This window comes from Mandrillus leucophaeus, unplaced genomic scaffold (genome assembly GCF_000951045.1).
Source record: "Mandrillus leucophaeus isolate KB7577 unplaced genomic scaffold, Mleu.le_1.0 Scaffold327, whole genome shotgun sequence".
Classification (NCBI taxonomy): domain Eukaryota; kingdom Metazoa; phylum Chordata; class Mammalia; order Primates; family Cercopithecidae; genus Mandrillus; species Mandrillus leucophaeus.
The window spans coordinates 2751088-2776002 of NW_012103443.1; the positions used below are offsets into that span (position 1 = coordinate 2751088).

Genomic DNA, 24915 nt, shown 5'->3' on the forward strand with positions numbered 1-24915 from the left:
CCGTCTCGGCCTCCCAAAGTGCTGGGATTACAGGCTTGAGCCACTGCGCCCGCCCAATTTTTGTATTTTTAGTAGAGATGGAGTTTCACCATGTTGGTCAGGCTGGTCTTGAACTCCTGACCTCAGGTGATCCTCAGACCTCGGCCTCCCAAGGTGCTGGGATTACAGGCATGAGCCACCGTGCCCGGCCCAACCTGTGTGATCTTATCCTTTAATTTCATTATCAAAAAGAATGAGACTAACAATAGTATCCACCTCCCAGGGCTGCAGTAAGATTAAAATGACATGAGATTGTTCACGTGAGCTGCCTCATATAGTGTCTGCATAGCGTAAATACTCAGTGCATGTTTATTTTTGTTGTTTTATGATGGAAAGAATCATTTTGAACTTATGACGGATGGATCATATGATAATAAGTGAAGGTTTCACTTCTTTTTTTAGGTCCTGTCTGCAGTCTCTGTGTCTCATCTTTTGGAGCAAGACCCGTCACAATCTTCAGTGGCTTCATGGTGGCTGGAGGCCTGATGTTGAGCAGTTTTGCTCCCAATATCTACTTTCTGTTTTTTTCCTATGGCATTGTCGTAGGTAAGGAACCTCGTCACTATGACTTTCCTAACCTTCAAGAGATACACATCGATTCACCAGTGCCAGGTTTATGATCCAGTTAATGTAAAGGAGTGAAAATGCTCACTAATAATTTACTTTCAATAACCACTTCTCCAAAAATTGTTGCTTTAGTAAAAAAAAAACCTGCCCAGTGAATCAAAATGTTTGAGAGAACAAGCAATCCATACTCTATCTCCTTGCAAGGCACAGGGAAGTTTTTCATCTCAGCCCTTGTCTCTCTGTAGCACATACAGGAAAAGTGAGAGGGGAACACAAAACTTGGATGTTATGGACATCTGTCACTTCTCACTAAACTATGAAGTGGAGCTTTTCCTATTGGGCAGTCAAGCATGATTCTTTGGAGCTGTTTGTGTTCACAAATCCTTGTCATGTCATTACACTAATTCTGTTCAGTGTTAAAAATCACCAGACTTGGTATTTCTAGAAGCTGTTGGTAGAGACTTAGAAAAAGGTGGCCTCCAGCTTTCAAGTTTCTTCTTAATGCCTGAAAGGAGCTAATTTTGTTGACTACCAATATTCCTCTTTTCTGCCTGGAAATATTTCCCCAATAATAAATAATAGAAAATGTAGCAACTAATATTCTCTGAGTACTTATCGTATGCTAGGGACTGTGCTAAATGCTTTATATGATCTCATTTCCTCTTCACAAGAACCCATTTTACAGAGAAGGAAAGTGAAGCTCAGAGAAGTAAAAATATTACTAACTAAATTAACAAAGCTAGAAGACTTGGTCTGATACTTAGAGACACTCAGTCGGACACTCAGTAGTCCGTCCATTTATATGGGATTTGGCTTACACTTTTGACTGCTGCTGCTGATGGTGGAGTTACAGGGCTTTCACTTGGCTTTCCTCACTATGATGGCGTTGTAGGGAATGATAACTCTTATTGCTTTGGCTAAGGGACCAAAGAACAGTGTAGGGAGTTCTACCAGCTGTTGCATATATGTGCTATAATTAAATATCAGGGACTGGGGAAAGGACCATTGGCTGAGCAGTTGGGGCATAATCCCATATATTACCTGCCCCATGTAAGCCCACTTTAAGGGGAAGCCATGCAGACTCTTCATGTCTCTGACAACAATGGTCAAAATGTATTTCACTTTCCTCAGTGTACAGTTACTTAAATAGATGGCCATAGTTCTCTTTGGGGAAAGACTCAGGTTATCATTCCATATATACAAACTTGTCATGATGTTTGTGGCAATGTCCCTCCTCCTAGAGTCCTGGCCTTTCCTTCAGTTAGTGGATTCTGGGTCAGAAAACAGGCTCAAGTCCGAGGATGTATATAACTCTGATTTGGCAATAGGTTCTGATTCTCAGTGACTAAGAGGAAACTGTCAGCTCATGGAGGGAGCACTGGACTTCAGGTCGGCAGACACAGGTTCTGTGAGTTTGAGCAAGCTCCTTCATCTCCGTGAATGGCTGTACCCTCCTGCATCTGTGAAAGCAGCCTAAGAAACCTACCTCAGATGGGTCTTGTGAGGACTAAATGATGACAAGCAAGATAACAATAAAGAGTTGAGTTAGACTTCAATTAATAAAAATATCTCTCACCACGGTAATTATTGGGGACCTGTGAGTTACTGCTTGCTGGCAAATTATTAATATTTACCACCATCGTTGATTTCTTCACAGTTTTATTTCATCAGTAGGCTCATAGTATAGGGCTCATGGAATGTTTGTGGGATAAATAAATGAGATAATAATGAACACTGGCACTTTCATTCTGTTACCATTTGAAGTAGAGTATCAAATTCAAAAGAAAGTGACAGGAAATTATTACACAGTCTAACATCTTATTCCTGTATCATGAGCTCTTTAGAAAAATAAGAAGGGTTCAGTCTCATGGTAACATTTATAAGATGCAATTCTGTGCAGAATCATATCCTAAAGACTTTCATTTGTCTTTAATGAGCTAGATGGCCTCTTAAGCTAGACAGTGTGATCAAAGGAAAGATCAGACACCGACTAGCAGGCAGGCTCTGGGGTTGGACCATGTGGGTTAACCTTCTTTTATCCACTTGCCAGCTGTGTGACTGTAAACATGTTTTGTAACTACTGTTTTCTCATTTTTAAACTGAGCGTAATAATAGCACCCACCTTATAAGAGTTTGTGAAGATGAGTGACATAATGCAATGAATGTTAGCTAGCATAAACCATTATCATTTGTTTTATGACCCTGAAAAATTAGCCTCTCTGAGCTTCCATTTTTATTTTTTATAAAATGGCACTCATATGAGTTCATGGAGGTATTATGACTATTCATGAGATAATGTTTATAAAGAGGCAAACAGATGTTTAATACATATTTGTTCCTTTCTCCTTAAATTCCTTTCTGACCCATACAGCAGTAGTTTTTGGCTACTGAAGAAGCTCTATTGAATCAGAAATATTTGTGTAAGAGATTTAAAAATATAGAAAAAGAAATTAAAGTTATTTTGGATATTACAACCTAAAATGTCAAAAGAATACTAAAGTGTATTAAATGATATAATTCTGTTTTACCATTTAATTGATTTTTTCAAAACTAACAATTTGAAAACATGATGCTCTTTTGTTTAGGTTTTTGTAGCTCAAATGAAAACCTGTACCAACTTGTCAGATTGCAGGATTAATTGCAGTGAGGAACCTGATACCATATCAGTATAGCTTTTGTACTGTGTTACAGTAAATTCATGTGTTTATTCTGTACTTTGTTTTTGTTGTTGTTTTTTTGAGATGGAGTCTCACTGCAACCTCCGCCTCAGGGGTTCAAGCGATTCTCCTGCCTCAGCCTCCCGAGGAAGCTGGGATTACAGGAGCATGCCACCACGCCTGACTCATTTTTGTATTTTTAGTAGAGATGGGTTTTGCCATGTTGGCCAGCCTGGTCTTAAGCTCCTGACCTCGGGTGATCCGCAGTCTTGGGCTCCCAAAGTGCTGGGATTACAGGCGTGAGCCACTGTACCCGGCCTCTGTTTATTCTGTACTTTAAATAGATCTTCATTCAAACCTGATTTTGTAGCATCATGCGTTGTCTGTTTGAAAAACATTGGTTTGCTGAGTTATGCAAGAACTTAAAAATGTTAACACATTTCATTGTAAAACATCACTTTGGTTAATATTACCAACAAGTTCATTAGAAATCTTTGTGGATTGGCAAGTGATTGTAAGCCACATGGCCAAATCTGGTAATTGAGGCTCCTGTTTTCTCAATAAAATTACTAAACCGGGGAAAAAGCAATACAGTGGGAGGTGAAAATTAGGTGGGTAGGAGGTGGTGGTGCAGGAAATGTGCCTGTAATGATTTTCTCAAGCCTCTTTCTAATAATTTCTCTTTGCTTTTCTGAAAAGCACAACTCAAAATAAATTCCTTGTATTCTCTTTTCTTTAGAATATATTGTTATTTAGCTACCTGATTATGGTTTTCTTATTATTCCCTTCCTGATTTTTGGAAGAATTCCATTTTCTTCCCCACCCCCCCTGCCTCCTGCCACTGCCCTTTTTTGGTAATATCTGCGTAGTCCACTGAGAGTGGCGAGGGAAAAGAAACATGTTTGTAGACAGTCTGATTCTCTTACTGTAATTCTGCCAAATGAGATAAAGGGCATTTCCTGTATATTCACTTTAGCAGAAATAGAGATTTACAAGCCCCCTCTTTCAAAATTGTTGTATAATTGAAGATAATCTTTAAGTGTCATGGATATACAAGTATAATAAGGTACTATGATTTTTTAATGTAGTCTGAGGCAGTATCTACATAATGCCATAATACTCAGGTGAAAATGAAAAAAGTATACCAATATAATGGATATTTTTTAGTACTCATGATAGTGTAGGGGCAGAAACTACATCTTTACATTTTTTTATGTCTCTTAATTTTTACAACTATCTTACAAGATTTTTTTACAGATAAAGAAACTAGGAATTCGAGTTTAAATGACTTTGCCAAAGCCACACAACCAATAGTCTAGTTGGAGGAATAGACTTGAAAATATGTAACTTATAGCACAGCACAATAAGTGCAATGATGAAGCCAATGTATGTGCGTGTGCAGGGGAGACACGGTGGAGGCTTCATGCTTAATTTATGCTTGAACTGAGTCTTGAAGAACAGGCAGGAAGTGGTTCAAGTGAATACGGTTGGAAGGGGAGTGGGGATGGCGTGAGGAGGACCTTTCGGTAGCCTAAGTACTCAGAGAAGCAAGATAGAATGGCTACACAGGAGTCTTTTTATATGCGTTTGTTAAGGAATGCACAGATGGTGTGAGGAGTTGTAAATATGTCAAAGCATGGTGTGTAACAGAGGCCAGATGCTAACCGTTTTATGTGGTCTTTATTGCAGTAGTATGACATGATGAGAACTGTATGACAACAGTTTAGAAGACAGATTGGTGGGAAAGGTACTGAAGGCTGAGACAGCTATTAGGAGGCCTTAGATGAGACAAAAAAAAAAAAAAAGATGAGGAGATGAACTGAGGCAGTGTTAGTGCAGAGAGACTGAGGTTGACAATTTAGGCCGTGGGTGTGATAAAGAGCTTGATGTCTGGTTTGATGAGAGGACATGAGGGGAAAGAGGCCTCTGAAGTTGTGTCTCCAGTGTGTGAAATGGAAGGTAAAGTGTGGAAAAGAAATGTTGCAACATGTAAATATATTTAGTTTTTACCATTTAAAGAAAGGGAATCAACTATGCCTTACTGATACTGATGCTGTGAATTGTCAGTAGTACAAGTATTTAATTTTAAAATTGTTATACTTTTACTGGAGGTTGGTACACAGAATTTTTTCACTGGTAGGGGTCTGATCCAAACTGGTTGGAGGCCAAGGAATGCTTTAAGGCAGTGGTTTTCAAACTGTTTAATCTTGGGTCCCTTTATATTCTTTTATTTAAGATACCAAGAAACTTTTGATTATGAATATTAGATTTAGTCTATTAAAATGTACTGTATTAAGAGATAAGACATTTACAAATCTTTATTTAGCTATTCATTTCAAGATAAATCTAGTACATGTTAACATAAATATCATATTTATTATGAAAAATAACTTTTCCAAACAAACAAAATTTGGTGAAAAGAGTGCCATTGTCTTACATGTTTGCAAATCTCTTTAATGTCTGGTTTCATAGAAGGCAGCTATATTCTCCTATCTACTTCTGTACTCAATATGTTACAATATGCTTCTTGATTGAAGTATATATGAAGAAAATCTGGTCTCACACACAAAGATGTAATTAGAAAAGGCAAGAGTGTTGAATAGCCTTTATAGGTAATTATAGATATTCCTCTACCGAAACTTGGTAAGTGATAGTTTCCTAAGGATTAATTGCAGTGATGAACCTGATACCGTATCAGTATACTTTTCATACTCTGTTATAGGAAATCCATTTGTTTATTCCATGCTTTGAATAGATCTTTACTCAAACCTAATTTTGTAGCTTCATGCATTGGCTATTTGAAAAATATTGATTTGCTGAGTTATGCAAGAACTTAAAAATGTTAACACATTTCATTGTAAAACATCACTTTGGTTAATATTACCAAAAAGCTCATCAGAAATCCTTATGAATTGGGAAGCTGTCAAATGCATGGTGACAGATACAAGTTTTCCAAAATTCTGTTTTTTTGTTTTTGTTTTTGTTTTTTGTTTTTTTTGCTGGAAAACATGAATTTTATCATTGGTAACAATTACTGCCAGTTGTTTCCCAGCACTGGTTCATTTCCAAGAAAATATTGGCCAGATACCCAAGGTTAAATAACCGTAGTTTGTCTGTCAGACATTGTTTCAAATAAAACGATGTTCTATTTTAAAAGTGGTTATTTTAGCTAGCTATAAAACAATCGCGTAGTGCTTATCCTCGCAGCAATTATTGTAATTCAGGTGAAGCATTGAAAGCAAATGTGTTTGTTTTGACTGTGAGGGTGAGGTGGTGAAGCCTATAAAGTGTCAAGTTCCTTAGGAATACCTTAGTTTGTGATAGGCTTTTTGCAGTTATACTCACCATCTCTTTTGCACCATCAGCATAAAGGTGAACATAGTGAAAAGAGCAGAGAACATCTCAGTATTATTATAAAAATAGTTTTGACTTGACTAACTTCATGAAAGATCTTAGGGACTGTAGGTACACAGACTTCTCTTTAACAGCTGCTGGTTTAAGGTTGTCCTGATGCAGATTAAGAGAGGAAATCATGCCACCTTTTCTTTCTTCTTTTTTTTTTTTTTTTGAGACAGAGTCTCACTCTGTTGCCTAGGCTGGAGTGCAATGGCACGATCTCAGCTTGCTGCAACCTCTACCTCCAGGGTTCAAATGATTCTCTTGCCTCAGCCTCCTGAGTAGTTAAGACTATAGGTGTGTGCCATTGGGTGCCTGGCTAATTTTTTTGTATTTTTAGTAGAGATGGGGTTTTGCCATGTTGGCCAGGCTTGTCTCAAACTCCTGACCTCAAGTGATCCTCCCACCTCAGCCTCCCAAACTGCAGGAATTACAGGCATGAGCCACTGTGCCTGGCCTCAACTTTTGCTTTCTGACAAATTTAAAGTAAATGCATTTCAGATTTCTGGTACGTTAAAAAAAAGTGAAGTAATCTTATCTGAACCCTAAGACCTTCAAATCATTTTTAAAAATTCATTTTAGTATAAGATTTAAAGTTTAAAAGTTGCTGTTTAAAAGTTGACAAAAGTTTAAAAGTTGACAAAAAAGTCAACTTTTTTGGCATTGACACTTAGTAATCTGAAATGTCTTTTTTTTCATGTCTTCGATGCTTAACCTTTGACACAGCTCTGACAACGAAATCACAGAAAACATGAATGAATAATACAAATGTAAATTTGCATTATTTATAATAAAGCCCCCTCCAAAGGCTTGCAGAAATAGTCTTAGTTAAGTTAAGGGTGACAGTTTTTGGCTTCACAAAATTGATTGGTTAGAAACAGTTCTTATTTCATGTTCTGAAGTGTCCTCTGTGTAGTAATGACAACTATATAAATTAATCCAACTCATGCCTTAGATTTTGAAAGTATTTTTTCCTCATAAATGACATCAAAGGGCACTCTATTTTTAAAGGGTTATTTAAAGTCTAATTGTTTTAATCTTTCTCATTTCATTAATAAGACTCTGTATGCAATCATGGATGATCATCTGAGTCGTGGGTTAAGTGCTGATTTCCTAAAATGTTTATGCAGTGTATTCGTTAAACTCGTATTCATTTAAATCATAGTCCAGGTAGCTATTTTAAGTAATGAAAATGACCTTAATAATTCACGTAATAGGGCATAGTTAAAATTCAGTTGTTAGATGTTAGACTATGGCTCTTGTGTTGTTTTAGAGTGATCCTCAAGAACAGATAATGTTGTGGAAGAAAGGCATAAAGTAAATGAGTGAGGGCCAAAGGAGAGTTACATGAAAAACAAAATGGGGTTGTCAGATTCTTAAAAGGGAAGAAAATATTAAGCTAACAAACAAGAGCCTTGGAGATTATCTGGAGATAAATATTACCCTTGTGATTCAGGAACAGAAATTTAGTTGTAACTTTTTTTGTTGTTAATTATAAAATAATTTCAAATTTACAGAAAAGTGGAGAATAGTATAGCAAACAACCATAGTTGTTAGTATTTTGTTGTATGTGCTTCTTTTTTTTGGTGAAAGTATTTTAAAGTAAAGACATTACTACATTTTACTTCTAAATAAGGTAATATGCACCTCTAAAAGATGAAGACTTACAGATATAAATTTCACTGTGGTGAGATGATGTAAGAACCCCACAGGGCCTTCATATTGCAGACTGGGTTGTGCAGGCTAAACTCTAACAAAATAGCTTTGAATGATCAAGTGTATTTTAAAAAGTTGTTTAGAGGACTTAGAAGAAGAAGAACACTGAGCTGGGGGCAAGGACTTGGAAGAGGCATAGATCTCTAAGGGGCAAACTTGATCAAATTTGCTGTTTTGTATGTGAATTTAGCCATTTTCTCTCTCTCTCTCCATAATGTCTTAATTTACATTGGCATTATTCATTCATGCTTTAGACATTGGATGCTTTTTTACTTGACCCTGATCTAGGGTGTGGGGTGAAAAAAGAGGCTGCCCAATGGTGTCTATTGGGGCTACACACATGGAAGGAATCTAGGAGTCTGTAACAGTTTTAGCCAGCGAATAATGGAATGTCCTATTGGACATACTTGTTTTTCCTTTTTTCTCTTGCATTGTTGTAATGCAGTGTCTTAATTTATGCAATGTCTTCTCATGCTTAGGTCTTGGATGTGGTTTATTATACACTGCAACAGTGACCATTACGTGCCAGTATTTTGATGATCGCCGAGGCCTAGCGCTTGGCCTGATTTCAACAGGTAAATTTTCGAATTGAGTACAGTATTGTCACCATTCAGTCTGCTAAACAAAGTAAAAAGTTACCAAGCACAAACATGTTTAACCAATCATTACCCAGCTACCAATCAGGTAGCAAAATAATTTCTTTACTTCTAGAAGGAAAGTTTATTTTACACCATAAATATGGCAGTGACTTTCTTTTTTCTTTTTTTACATTATAAATTTTTATGTCTTATATGGGATGTTTTCTAAAATATATAGCTCTTCTAAAATTGTAAACTGATATTTAGTATAACATTAATAAATTTTTACATGGACACCTATGATTGTCAAAGCACTTTTAGAAACTTAAATTTAAATGACCATAAAACTTGAAAACTAGTCTTTATGATATTTTTTAAAAAGCTATTTTTTCATCCATTGTATTTGCTTCCTGAAAGTCCAGAGTAAAGATCTCATTATTTGTTATTTATTATTATTATATTTTAAGTTCCGGGATACATGTGCAAGAACGTGCAGGTTTGTTACATAGGTATATATGTGCCCTGGTGGTTTGCTGCACCCATCAACCCATGATCTACATTAGGTATTTCTCCTAATGCTGTCCCTCCCCCAGCCCCCACCCCCAACAGGCCCAGTGTGTGATGTTCTCCTCCCCGTGCCCATATGCTTTCATTGTTCAACTCCCACTTATCAGCGAGAGCATGTGGTGTTTGGTTTCCTGTTCTGTGTTAGTTTGCTGAGAATGATGGTTTCTAGCTTCACTCATGTCCCTGTAAAGGACATGAACTCATTCTTCTTTATGGCTGCATAGTATTCCGTGGAGTATATGTGCCACATTTCCTTTCTTTTTTTTCTTTTTTTTTTTTGAGATGGAGTTTCACTCTTGTTGCCCAGGCTGGAGTGCAATGGCATGATCTTGGCTCACTGCAACCTCCGCCTTCCAGGTTCAAGCAATTCTCCTGTCTCAGCCTCCCAAGTAGCTGGAATTATAGGCATGTGCCACCATGCCTGGCTAATTTTTTGTATTTTTAGTAGAGATGGGGTTTCTTCCTGTTGATCAGGCTGATCTCGAACTCCGGATTTTAGGTGATCTGCCCTCCTTGGCCTCCCAAAGTGCTGGGATTACAGGCATGAGCCACCGCGCCCTGCCTATACATGCCACGTTTTCTTTATCCAGTCTAACACTGATGGACATTTGGGTTGGTTCCAAGTCTTTGCTACTGTGAATAGTGTTGCAATAAACCTACATGTGCATGTGTCGTTATAGCAGAATGATTTATAATCCTTTGGGTATATACCCAGTCATGGGATTGCTGGGTCAAATGGTGTTTCTAGTTCTAGATCCTTGAGGAATCGCCACACTGTCTTCCACAATGAAGTGTAAAAGCATTCCTGTTTCTCCACATCCTCTCCAGCACCTGTTCTTTCCTGACTTTTTAATGATTGCCATTCTAACTGGCATGAGATGGTATCTCACTGTGGTTTTGATTTGCATTTCTCTAATGACTAGTGATGATGAGTTTTTTTTTTTTTTTTTTCATGTTTGTTGGCTGCATAAATGTCTTCTTTTTTTCTTTTCTTTTCTTTTTTCTTTTTCTTTTTTTTTTTTTGAGATGGAGTTTTGCTCTTTTGTCCAGGCTGGAGTGCAGTGGCACAATCTCGGCTCACTGTAACCTCCACCTTCCAGTTTCAAGTGATTCTCCTGTCTCAGCCTCCCGAGTAGCTGGGATTATAAGTGCCCACCACCACGCCCAGCTAAGTTTTGTATTTTTAATAGAGACAGGGTTTCGCCACATTGGCCATGGTGCTCTCAAACTCCTGACTTTGTGATCTGCCTGCCTCAGGCTCCTAAAGTGCTGGGATTACAGGCATGAGCCACTGTGCCTGGCCAGATGTCTTCTCTTGAAAAGTGTCTGTTCATATCCTTTGCCACTTTTTGATGGGGTTGTTTTTTTTTCTTGTAAATTTGTTTATGTTCCTTGTAGATTCTGGATATTAGTCCTTTGTCAGATGGATAGATTGCAAAAATTTTTCCCCATTCTGTAGTTTGCTGGTTCACTCTGATGATAGTTTCTTTTGCTGTGCAAAAGCTCTTTACTTTAATTAGATCCCATTTGTCTATTTTGGCTTTTGTTGCCATTGCTGTTGGTGTTTTAGTCATGAAGTCCTTGCCCATGCCTATGTCCTGAATGGTATTGCCTAGGTTTCCCTCTAGAGTTTTTATGGTTTTAGGTCTAACATTTAAGTCTTTAATCCATCTTGAGTTAATTTTTGTATAAGGTGTAAGAAGGGGTTCAGTTTCAGTTTTCTGCATATGGCTAGCCTGTTTTCCCAACAGCACTTATTAAGTAGGGAATCCTTTCCCATTTCTTGTCTTTGTCAGGTTTGTCAAAGATCAGATGGTTGTATATGTGTGGTGTTATTTCTGAGGCCCCTGTTCTGTTCCATTGGTCTATATCTCTGTTTTGGTACCAGTACCATGCTGTTTTGGTTACTGTAGCCGTGTAGTGTAGTTTGAAGTCAGGTAGTGTGAAGCCTTCAGGTTTGTTCCTTTTGCTTAGAATTGTCTTGGCTATATGGGCTCTTTTTTGGTTCTATATGAAATTTAAAGTAGTTTTTTCCAATTCTATGAAGCAAGTCAATGGTAGCTTGATGGGAATAGCATTGAATCTATAAATTACCTTGGACAGTATGGCCATTTTCATGATATTGATTCTTCCTATGCATCAGCATGGAAAGTTTTTTCATTTGTTTGTGTCCTCTCTTATTTCTTTGAGCAGTGGTTTGTAGTTCTCCTTGAAGAGGTCCTTCACATCCCTTGTAAATTGCATTTCTAAGTATTTTATTCTCTATGTAGCAATTGTGAGTGGGAGTTCACTCATGATTTGGCTCTCTGTCTATTATTGGTGTATAGGAATGCTTGTGATTTTTGCACATTGATTTTGTATCCTGAGACTTTGCTGAAGTTGCTTATCAGCTTAAGGAGATTTTGGGCTGAGACAATGGGGTTTTCTAAATATACAATCATGTCATCTGCAAACAGAGGTAATTTGATTTCCTCTTTTCCTATTTGAATACACTTTATTTCTGTCTCTTGCCTGATTGCCTTGGAAGCGGTGAGAGAGGGTATCTTTGTCTTGTGCTGGTTTTCAAAGGGAATGCTTCCAGCTTTTGCCCATTCAGTATAATATTGACTGTGGGTTTGTCATATTTTGAGATATGTTCCATCAATACCTAATTTATTGAGACTTTTTAGCATGAAGGGGTGTTGAATTTTATCCAAGGCCTTTTCTGCATCTACTGAGATAATCATTTGGTTTTTGTCATTGGTTCTGTTTATGTGATGGATTATGTTTATCGATTTGCGTATGTTGAACCAGCCTTGCATCCTAGGGATGAAGCCAACTTGATTGTGGTGGATAAGCTATTTAATGTGCTGCTGGATTTGGTTTGCCAGTATTTTATTGAGGAAATTTGCATCAATGTTCATCAGGGATATTGGCCTGAAATTTTCTTTTTTTGTTGTGTCTCTGCCAGGTTTTGGTATCAGGATGATGCTGGCCTCATAAAATGAGTTAGGGAGGAGTCCCTGTTTTTCTATTGTTTGGAATAGTTTTAGAAGAAATGCTGCCAGCTCCTCTTTGTACCTCTGTTAGAATTTGGCTGTGAATCCGCCTGGTCATGGGCATTTTTTTGGTTGGTAGGCTATTAATTACTGCCTCAATTTCAGAACTTGTTATTGATCTATTCAGGAATTCGACTTCTTCCTGGTTTAGTCTTGGGAGGGTGTATGTGTCCAGGAATTTATCCATTTATTCTAGATTTTCTAGTTTACTTGTGTAGAGGTGTTTATAGTATTCTCTGATGGGATTTGTATTTCTGTGGGATCAGTGGTGATCTCCCCTTTATCATTTTTTATTGTGTCTATTTGATTCTATTCTCTTTTCTTATTTATTAGTCTCGTTAGCAGTCTGTCTATTTTGTTAATCTTTTCAAAAAACCAGCTCCTGGATTCACTGATTTTTTCTTGAAGGATTTTTCTTGTCTCTATCTCCTTCAGTTCTGCTCTGATCTTAGTTGTTTCTTGTCTTATGCTAGCTTTTGAATTTGTTTGCTCTTGCTTCTCTAGTTCTTTAAATTGAGTTGTTAGGGTGTCGATTTTAGATATTTCCGTTTTCTCCTGTGGGCATTTAGTGCTATAAATTTCCCTCTAAACACTGCTTTAGCTGTGTCCCAGAGATTCTGGTTCATTGTGTCTTTGTTCTCTTTGGTTTCAAAGAACTTTTATTTCTGCCTTAATTTTGTTATTTACCCAGTAGTCATTCAGAAGCAGGTTGTTCAGTTTCCATGTAGTTGTGCAGTTTTCAGTGAGTTTCTTAATTCTGAGTTGTAATTTGATTGCACTGTGGTCCGAGAGACTGTTTGTTATGATTTCTGTTCTTTTTCATTTGCTGAGGAGTGTTTTACTTCCAATTATGTGATCTGTTTCAGAATAAGTGCTATGTGATACTGAGAAGAATGTATATTCTGTTGATTTGGGGTGTAGAGTTCTGTAGATGTCTATTAGGTCTGCTTGGTCCAGAGCTGAGTTTAAGTCCTGAATATCCTTGCTAATTTTCTGTCTCATTGATCTGTCCAGTGTTGACAGTGGGATATTAAAACCTCCCACTATTATTGTGTGGGAGTCTAAGTCTCCTTGTAGGTCTCTAAGAACTTGCTTTATGAATATGGGTGCTCCTGTATTAGGTGCATGTATATTTAGGATTGTTAGCTGTTCTTGTTGCATCAATCCCTTTACCAATATGTAGTGCCCTTCTTTGTCTTTTTTGATCTTTGTTTCTTTCAAATCTGTTTTATCGGAGAATAGGATTGCAACTCCTGCTTTTTTTTCCTTTCCATTTGCTTGGTAAATCTTCCTCCATCTCTTTATTTTGAGCCTACGTGCGTTTTTGCACATGAGATGGGTCTCCTGAGTATAGCACACCGATGGGTCTTGACTCTTTATGCAATTTGCCGGTCTGTGTCTTTTAATTGGGGCATTTAGCCCATTTACATTTAGGGTTAATATTGTTATGTGTAAATTTGATCCTGTCATTATGATGCTAGTTGGTTATTTTGCCCATTAGTTGATGCAGTTTCTTCATAGTGTCGATGATCTTTACATTTTGGTATGTTTTTGCAGTGGCTGGTACCTGTTTTTCCTTTCCATATTTAGTGCTTGCTTCAGGAGCTCTTGTAAGGCAGGACTGGTGGAGACAGAATCTCTCAGCATTTGCTTGTCTGTAAAGAATTTTATTTCTCCTTCACTTATGAAGCTTAGTTTGACTGGATATAAAATTCTGGGATGAAAATTCTTTTCTTTAAGAATGTTGAATATTGGCCCCCACTCTCTTCTGGCTTCTAAGGTCTCTGCAGAGAGATCCGTTGTTAGTCCGATGGGCTTCCCCTTGTGGGTAACCTGACCTTTCTCTCTGGCTGCCCTTAACATTTTTTCTTTCATTTCAACCTTGGTGAATCTTATAACTATGTGTCTTAGGGTTGCCCTTCTCAAGGAGTATCTTTGTGTTGTTCTCTGTATTTCCTGAATTTGAATGTTGGCCTGTCTTGCTAGGTTGGGGACGTTCTCCTTGACAATATCCTGAAGTGTAATTTCCAAGTTGGTTCCATTCTCCCCATCACTTTCAGGTGTACCAGTCAAAAGTAGGTTTGGTCTTTTCACATAGTCCCATATTTCTTGGAGGCTTTGTTCCTTTTTATTCTTTTTTCTTTAATCTTGTCTTCACACTTTATTTCATTAAGTTGATCTTCAATCTCTGATATCCTTTCTTCCACTTGATCAATTTGGCTATTTATACTTGTGTATACTTCATGGAGTTCTCATGCTGTGTTTTTCAGCTTCATCAGGTCATTTATGTTCTTCTCTAAACTGTTAGCAATTCCTCTAACCTTTTTTAAAGCTCCTTAGCTTCCTTGCATTGGGTTAAAAAATGCTCCTTTAGCTCGGAGGAGTTTGTTATTACCCACCTTCTGTAGCCTACTTCTGTCAATTCATCATACTCATTCTTCATCCAGTTTTGTTCCTTTGCTGGCAAAGAGTTGTGATCCTTTGGAGGAGAAGAGGCAGTCTTGTTTTTGGAATTTGCAGCCTTTTTGTGCTGGTTTCTCCTCATCTTCATGGATTTATTTACCTTTGGTCTTTGCTGTTGGTGACCTTTGGATGGAGTTTTTGTGTGGTCATCCTTTTTGTTGATGTTGATGCTATCACTTTCTTTTTGTTAGTTTTCCTTCTATCAGTCAGGCCCCTCTTCTGCAGTTCTGCTGGAGTTTGCTGAGGGTCTACTTCAGACCCTATTTGCCTGGGTATCACCAGCAGAGGCTGGAGAACAGCAAAAATTACTGCCTGCTCCTTCTTCTGGAAGCTTCGTCCCAGAGGTGCACTTGCCAGATGTCAGCTGGAGCTCTGTTGCATGAGGTGTCTGTCTACCCCTGCTGGGAGATGTTTCCCAGTCAGGAGGCATGGGGGTCGGGGACCCACGTGAGAAGGCAGTTTGTCCCTTACCAGAGCTTAAGCGCTGTGCTGGGAGATCCGCTGCTCTCTTTAGAGCTGGCAGGCAGGAACTTTTAAGTCTGCTGAAGCTGCACTCATAGCCACCCCTTCCCCTACATGCTCTGTCCCAGGGATATGGGAGTTTTATCTATAATCCCTTGCCTGGGGCTGCTGCCTTTCTTTCAGAGATATCCTGCCCAGAGAGGAGGAATCTAGAGAGCAGGAGTGGCTTTCAAAAGTCTCTAAGATATCTAATTTGGGGGCATTCAATGTCCAACATAACATATGAAAAGAAAGCTTATGGGCCCAGTAAATTGAGAGTCACATGCTGGTGAAGACTTCGCTAAAAGAAAAAGCAAGTGCTTCTAGAAAGCACTTTATCCCCGAAAAAGGTAGGAGAAAAGGAAGGAAAATGAACATCCCTAAGGCCACTGTCAGAAAGACTGATGCTGATCATGTCTCCACCTCCTTGTAGGGTGGAACTTACAATTTTTCTAAAGTACTGGTTTCTCAATACCTCTCACTGGCCTATGTGCATATGCAAATGACAGGCTGTTTACTCTTGTTTTTCCTTTGGTAATCAAGAGATGATCACTGAGGGGGGAAATATAAAATACAATTTTTAAATATAAAAGCATTCTGGACATATAAAAGTGGTATTTCAGTTTTCAGATGAATTTTTTAAAGTTATATACAGTTCTTATAAAAATGTATGTGGCCAACATTTCCTGAGTTTTTTAGGACATAGAGTTGCCACGTTATCAAAAGTTGTAAATTTACATATGCTTCTTGCTGGTAGGTGGGTGACCCTGGAAGGTCAGGCTTTTAGCTAGGCTGAAGAACGTCGGTAGTTATTCTGGCAACAGGATCCAAACTAATATTTTGTTCCTGAGGCCAACCGAGTGGCAACAAAGTGATTCGTGGTTGAATTGAATCCAGCTGGATATTTCTGCAGCGTATTTTAAGAAGCACTGCCTGGTGAGAAGTGTGAATTGTGGTCTAGGCGGAGATAAGGCCAGAGTCAGAGGATATGGCTAAGGCAGTGATGGGAGAAAGGATGCAGACACAGAAGATGGGGAATCCAGAGTAGTTGGATTGCAGTTTGCAGAACCTGTGAGGATCTTCTACAAGTGTAGGAAGGACTGTGAGAGTAGGTATGGCAGCTTCAAGGATAGTGGGTCTCAGCTGTACTATATTTTCTGTAGAGGCAGCATGACGTCGAGTTAGAAGCACGATCCTGGATCCATACTGTCTAGTTTTGAATGCTCCTTCTGTCACTCACTAGCTATCTGGTGTTAGACAAGTTACTTAACTGTTCTGTGCCTCCGTTTCGGAACTGTAAACTGGGGATAATAGTATGTTGATGAAAAGAGTCAAATTCTTTAAAAATATTTGAATTTTCATTAGTAACAAGTGGCCCGTGACACAGTCCCACGAGATTCTGTCTCAGGTGGTCAGGCTAAACTTCATTTTATACGTTTTAGGGAGACATAAGACATCGATCAATACATGTAAGTTGTACATTGGCTTGGTCTAGAAAGGCAGGACAACTGGAAACAGGGGTGTCCAGGTTGTAGGTGGATCCAGGAATTTTTTAATTGGCAGTAAATTGAAAGGATTAAGTTATTGTCTAAAGATCCTGATTCAATACACGGGAATGTCTGGGTTAAGACAAGGGGTTATGGAGACCAAGAGTCCCATTATGCAGATAGAATCAATAGAAGGCAGTATTTCTTATCAGACTTAAAGAGTCTGTTCTTTCAATCTTAAGGTGCCTGTTTTAATGTTAATGCTGGTTAGCTGTGTCTGAATTCCAAAGAGGGGAGAGTAAAATGAGGCATGTCTAGCCCCCATCCCTCTGACCTTATCATGGCCTGAAGTAGTTTTTCAGGTTTACTTCGGAATATCCTTGGCCAAGGAGAGGGTCCATCAGCTGGCTGGGTGGCTTAGAATTTTATTTTTGATTTACAGAGAGTACCCATCACATTGGGTTATCGGACATATGAAAGGGATGTGTGTGTAAGGCACATGACAAGAGCTCTCAAGTGTTAGAAGTTATAATTCTGATCTAGGTTTCCCTAATGTCCAAATTTATTTGTTTTGAAGGTGTTGGGAATTGCATGCTGTGACAGATGATCTCGTTTTTCACTCAGTCTTGAGAGGAGGGCACAGGGGCCTGGTCCAGAGCACACTAAATAAAAAATGAAGCAACTATGGACAGTCAAGATTGAAAGGAGTTTTCAGTTTCAACTCACAGGGAGCTAGGTGAAGGGAAATTAGGGAGAAGTGTGAACCCACCTTCAGTCAAAGATATGATAAACAAAACAAAAGTCACAGTAGAGTTTTTTAAAAATTAAAAAGAAACCCCACATCCAAACACTTGAAATATTGTGATCTAGTTGAAAGAAAGGAATGTGGGCATGAAATAAAGGTTTGGGGGAAGCGATCTTCCTTCATAGTGAATGGGAGTTGGTCCAGAAATGCCCATGGGCCAAATCTGGCCTACTGCTGGTTTGTGTATGATTAACAAGCTACGATTGCTTTTTACCTTTTTAAATGTTGAAAAAAATCAAAAGAAGAATATTCATAATATGTGAAAACTAGGTGCAATGTCCATTTCGGTGTTCATAAATAAAATTTTATTATAACACAGCCATACTTGTTTTTTTATGGATTGTCCCTGGCTGGTTTCATGCTTCAAGGGCAGAGTTGACTGTTTGGGACAGAGACTGTACACCCTCTATGCCTTAAATATTTACTCTCTGATCCTTTCCAGAAGTTATTGACCCCTGGTATTAATGGGTTAAAGCATGGCTGTATTTCTCACTGCTTCATGTTCCCTGAACACCATTTAATATTTTCTCTCTTTGTAATAATGTATAACATGCATGAAAGCATAATTAGTTTTATTTCACTTAACCCTTTGCAATGATTATATTAAAATTAGGATGTTCTTTTTGAAGACTAAAAATTACAGTTTTAGCTATTGCATGCAGGGCTTAATACCTAGGTAATGGGTTGATAGGTGCAGCAAACCACCATGGCACACGTTTACCTATGTAACAAACCTGCACGTCCTGCACATGTATCCTGGAACTTAAAATTAAAAAAAAAAAATCACAGTTTTGCAGTTTGCAAAATTCCACCAGGAAACTCTAAATTACTCTTCAATACCCTGGGGGGAAAAAGTCCTGCATCTTTTTAAACCACAGACATGTTCTTGGGGGATGAAGGCTGAGGAAACTAGCCTCCAATGTGTAATTTGATTTTCCCCACTCTCTCCTATCTTATGTGTTCAATAAATATCTGTTGAATTGATTTTCATCACGTTGACAGATAAACTTGGTTGGCAAGAATAGGAAAGTTGTTTGTTTATTTGTTCTATGTGAAAATATAGAACTTTCAAAACACCTAGAACAGTTTTAAGTATCTAATGATATGGCACTTTGTTAGAATCTGTACAAAGAAATGTTAGGCAAAAATCACAAATTTATAGTTAATGGGTACTAATGCAGCCAGCAATACATGAGGTCACCCTGCTGTTTTTAATTCTGTCAGTGTGTTTTCTGTAGCATATTAAAGTTTTACAGTATATGCCACATTTAATGAGAGAAAGAAAGGATTACATTTTTCTACTGTTACTACTTCTCAGTAGTTAGCAAAGAGATACTCTCTTAGCAGTCTATTTTAGCTGCCGTTACATTAACATGAGACATTAATATTTGTGAAGTTTTTTTTTTCCTTTGGGAATGAAGGGGTTAACGTTAAAAAATGTTAAGAACGGACAACTGAGGTCCCAAAGAAAATATTTTCTTACAACTCTAAGGCAGAGCCATTTGGCTATTTAGAAGAATTGTTTTATAAGATGGGTTTTTATAGCAATCATATCCATGCAATCAGTGATGCCTCTGAGCTTGGTCCTATTGGCATCCTCATGAGGTTATAATGTAATTTAATATTGACCGTCTTAAACACATGATCAACTTTTTCAGACTATTTTTTCCTGATTTTTCACATGACATTTCCCAACAACATTTAAATTTTAAAATGCTCTGTTTTTAAAGATTGAAATCAGAAACAGATGAGAACAGTACCAATTGATTAGGCTACCATAACTTGGCAACACTGTGTGTTTAGTGTGATCAGTGCTAAAAATGTGAATTATTCACAGTGTTACACAGATGTATAAACCAGCATACTTTGTAATTTAAATACCCTAAAAATTATACTTTTCTCATAATTGTATTAATGCATGAAAAGTGTGTATCACTCATTCTGGTGATTCAGCAATGGATTTGAACTATCAAGCCATTTTAAATATCCTTAAACTGCAATAAACTGTTTTTAAAAAGTAAAATATGAAAATTTACTTTTCTGGAATAAATATGTAGAATGAAGCCTGACACATAATAAGTGCAAAGAAAGTAGTTTCATGATGATACTTTGTTTTGGGTTTTTTTTGTTTGTTTGTTTGAGACGGAGTCTTGCTCTGTCACGAGGCTGGAGTGCAGTGGCGCAATCATGGCTCACGGCAACCTCTACCTCCTGGGTTCAAGTGATTCTCCTGCCTCAGCCTCCCGAGTAGCTGGGACTACAGGCGTGCGGCAACACGCCCAGCTAATTTTTGTGTTTTTAGTAGAGACGGGGTTTCACCGTGTTGGCCAGGATGGTCTCGAACTCCGGACCTCGTGATCCACCCGCCTTGGCCTCCCAAAGTGCTGGGATTACAGGCCTGAGCCACCGCGCCCAGCCAATGATACTTGTTAAGAATATGGGCTATTGGGGTCAAACTGACTGAGTGTGAATCCTATTTATGTTCTTTACAGATTTTTGATCCATGGCAAATTTCTCAACCATTCCAGACCTAGGTCACTTTATCTCTAGATTGGAAATAATAATAGGACCTACTCAATGGGATCAGTAAAAGCATTAAATATGATTGTGCAATGTGAAGTGCTTAACAGTGTCTGAGCTGCAACTTCTAATTCTTAAATGTTCTATCAGTATTGCTATATTATTGTTATTATTGTTATCTTCTATCTTTACTATGATTTTAATATAAAGTTACATATAAATGCCAGTGTAAAAAATAAATTGAATTGTGATACTACAAATTCTAATCCTGAGAGCCTGAGATTACGAGGTTGAACAGTTCCCGTTCCCTTTTTAGGTTCAAGCGTTGGCCTTTTCATATATGCTGCTCTGCAGAGGATGCTGGTTGAGTTCTATGGACTGGATGGATGCTTGCTGATTGTGGGTGCTTTAGCTTTAAATATATTAGCCTGTGGCAGTCTGATGAGACCCCTCCAATCTTCTGATTGTCCTTTGCCTAAAAAAATAGCTCCAGAAGATCTACCAGATAAATACTGCATTTACAATGAAAAAGGAAAGAATCTGGAAGAAAACATAAACATTCTTGACAAGAGCTACAGTAGTGAGGAGAAATGCAGGAGCATGTTAGCCAATGGTGACTGGAAACAAGAGAGCCTACTTCTTAAAAACCCCACAGTGACACACACAAAAGAGCCTGAAACGTACAAAAAGAAAGTTGCAGAACAGACATATTTTTGCAAACAGCTTGCCAAAAGGAAGTGGCAGTTATATAAAAACTACTGTGGAGAAACTGTGGCTCTTTTTAAAAACAAAGTATTTTCAGCCCTTTTCATTGCTATCTTACTCTTTGACATCGGAGGGTTTCCACCTTCATTACTTATGGAAGATGTAGCAAGAAGTTCAAATGTGAAAGAAGAAGAGTTTATTATGCCACTTATTTCCGTTATAGGCATTATGACAGCAGTTGGTAAACTGCTTTTAGGGATACTGGCTGACTTCAAGTGGATTAATACCTTGTATCTTTATGTTGCTACCTTAATCATCATGGGCCTGGCCTTGTGTGCAATTCCATTTGCCAAAAGCTATGTCACACTGGTGTTGCTTTCTGCGATTCTAGGGTTTTTTACTGGTAATTGGTCCATCTTTCCATATGTGACCACAAAGACTGTGGGAATTGAAAAATTAGCCCATGCCTATGGGATATTAATGTTTTTTGCTGGACTTGGAAATAGCCTTGGACCACCCATCGTTGGTAAGATATTTATCTTAAAGTCATCCCATTTTACTGTTCTTCCCTGTCATATCTCCAGATATAAAAATCCAGATTGTAATAGTAGCACAAATTTGTACAAAATAAATCTGCATGGAACAGCTCATGGTAATGATTTATTCAAGACTGCTTTGATGTAATTAAGAAAGCCAGTATGTATGCTCTGGGATTTGTATTCACTCTACATTTGGGAGAAACTCAAAGTGCCTGCTTATTCTTTTTTTTTGAGACGGAGTTTCACTCTGTTGCCCAGGCTGGAGTGCAGTGGCACAATCTCAGCTCACTGCAAGCTCCGCCTTCTAGGTTCACACCATTCTCCTGCCTCAGCCTCTGGAGTAGCTGGGACTGCAGGCACCTGCCACCACGCCTGGCTAATTTTTTGTTTTTGTTTTTGTTTGTGTGTGTGTTTTTTTTAGTAGAGATGCGGTTTCACCATGTTAGGCAGGATGGTCTTGATCTCCTGATCTCGTGATCCACCTGCCTTGGCCTCCCAAAGTGCTGGGATTACAGGCATGAGCCATTGCGCCCAGCCTGCCTGCTTATTCTTATCCAAATATTTGAGAGATTCTCTTCCTCTAACTCCCAGTAAACCACGTTGGAAGTAGTAGAGTAATATATATCATAATTATAACTATATATAAAACTGATGAAATCAGGGTGTGGGCTGGATATTCGTACTATTTCCATGAAACTTACTTTTTTTCTTACTGTCTTTTCAGGTTGGTTTTATGACTGGACCCAGACCTATGACATTGCATTTTATTTTAGTGGCTTCTGCGTCCTGCTGGGAGGTTTTATTCTGCTGCTGGCAGCCTTGCCTTCTTGGAATACATGCAACAAGCAACTCCCCAAGCCAGCTCCAACAACTTTTTTGTACAAAGTTGCCTCTAATGTTTAGAGGAATATTGGAAGACACTATTTTTGCTATTTTATGCCGTATAGCAATGATATTTTAACAGATTCTCAAGCAAATTTTCTAGAGTCAAGATTATTTTCTTATAGCAAAATTTCACAATGGATGACTCCGAGTGAATTATTATTGTTTTTTACATATCCTTTTTTTTTATGTAGTGTATGCGTAGCCTCTATCTCATGTATTTTTTTTTCTCTTTCTCCTCCCCGCACCATCAATGGGACTGTTCTATTTTACTGTTATTCACTAGTTCTTAACATTGTAAAAAGTTTGACCAGCCTCACAAGGCTTTCTCTGTGTAAAGAAGTATAATTTCTCTGCCGACTCCATTTATTCCACTGCAAGGCACCTAGAGAGACCACTCCTATTTTAAAAGTGATGCAAGCAGCATGATAAGATATGTGTGAAGCCCACTAGGAAATAAATCGTTCTCTTCTCTATGTTTGACTGGCTAGTAAACAGAAGACTTCAAGCCAGCCAGGAAATTAAAGTGGTTACTAAAACAGCCTTAAGAATTGCAGTGGAACAAATTGGTCATTTTTTTTAAAAAAAGTTATTTTAACCTACAGTCACCAGTTTTCATTATTCTGTTTTATTTACCTCACTGAAGTACTTGCATGTTGTTTGGTACCCACTGAGCATACACTGTTTCAGTCCCTAAGGTGTTTGCTGAGATGTGGGTGAACTCCAAATGGAGGAGTAGTCACTGTAGACTTTCTTCATGGTTGGCCACTCCAGCCTTGCTCACTTTTGTTTCTTGACCATCCACTCAGCTGATGTTTCCCAGGAAGTGCTAATTTTACCTGTTTCCAAATTGGAAACACATTTCTCAATCATTCCGTTCTGGCAAATGGGAACCATCCATTTGCTTTGGGCACAGTGGGGATGGGTTGCAAGTTCTTGCGTATCCTCCCGGTGAAGCATTTATTTGCTACTATCGGATTTTACCACTATCAAATTTAATTCAAGGGCAGAACTAAAAGTGAGTGTGTGTGTGTGTGTGTGTGTGTGCATGTGCTATGCATGCTTTAAGTCTCTGTGGGATATGGGAATGGAAAAGGGCAATAAGAAATTCATACTCTTATTCAACTGCATTTAACCTTAAGAAAAATGTCCTTGGGATAAACTCCAATGTTTAATACACTGATTTTTTTTCCTAAAGAAATGGGTTTTAAACTTTGGTGTGCATCAGAATCCTCTACAGATCTTTTTGAAAATATAGGTGCCTGGGTATCATGTGTGGAGCTTTTAATTCTGCTGGTGTAGGCTGTTGCCCAAGCATCTATCATTTTATTGAGCTCTTCGAGTGATTCTGATAACACAGCCTGGATTGAGAATTTTTATGAGATTGGCAATGGAAAAACATTTATTCTTTTAAATAATAATTTTCTAAAAACCCAAGAGGTCAGGGGGTTTTTATAAACAAATAGCCGAGTGTTCTTTAAATAGGAGGCACCCTTCCCATTGTGCCAAAATCATCTTTTCATTTCTTTTGAAATATGTATGGTTATTTTATACTTGTATGTTGCCTTTCTTTGAAGGCGCCTGAAGCACTTTATAAGCACGAATCCTCACAGCACCTCTGTGAGGTAGGTAAATAGTACTTTTCTATGTAGTAAACCTGGAGTATGGAGAATTTCCTAACAGTTCATTCTACTTAATAATGCAATAATGGAGCTCCAAGATGTCTTGGACTTCTACACCACACTCAGACTTCTGGAAAGTTTTCCGTACCTCATTCTTTAGTCCCTGTCAAGGTGAGTAAATAAAATAAGTGACATAAAAAAACAAAAAACAAAAAAAACAAAACTACCTGTTGTGTTGAAAGTTCCTTTTTGTCAATGTTATGTTCAGGAAACTCAATAACCTGAAAAAGTTTGACTTTGATGTGACATCTTCATATTCATCAATGCTGATAATTGTCCAAAGGCATCTTCACTATGTCTACTAAATAACATCCAATGTGTGCGTTATCTATTGTCTAGGGGATGAATTTTAAGTTACAATAAAATATTTTTGTTTTGCATCAGTTTGGTTGCTTTCTCTCCTCTTAGTTCTCCACCCAATTATAGTGACACATCACTTGAATGTAAAACTATAAATTACCCGGCATAATTCAGACTCTGGAACTTGGTGACTGGACAAAAGCATATTCTAAATGCTTAGCTACTTTGATCATTGCCTTCCAAAAAACTGGTATATCAGCTTTACCTCTTGTTGTAAAGAGTACTCTGCAGGTCTTAATTCTTAATAATAATTTCACCAATCATTTATAGAATTCTTAATATGTTTCAAGCTTGTGTTGTTTAACCCTCATAATAACCTTGTGAGATGGAAATTATGACCCTCATTTTATAATCTAAAATATAATTGTCATAATACTATGGACAGCATATTATAAAAGTATAAGTAATTTCCA

General features: G+C 38.0%; 1 protein-coding gene across 2 annotated transcripts in view; it reads left to right on the top strand.

Moving 5' to 3' along the window:
• Nucleotides 1-24522, top strand: part of SLC16A9 (solute carrier family 16, member 9) — a 65778-nt gene extending 41256 nt beyond the window's left edge. For both annotated transcript variants that reach the window (XM_011988329.1, XM_011988330.1), the window contains 4 exons: nt 442-585; nt 8855-8950; nt 20651-21565; nt 22303-24522. In XM_011988329.1, coding sequence (XP_011843719.1) covers nt 442-585; nt 8855-8950; nt 20651-21565; nt 22303-22481 — 1334 coding nt within the window. In that variant the 3' untranslated portion in view covers nt 22482-24522. The remainder of the gene's footprint in view (nt 1-441; nt 586-8854; nt 8951-20650; nt 21566-22302) is intronic.
• Nucleotides 24523-24915: the final 393 nt, after the last annotated feature.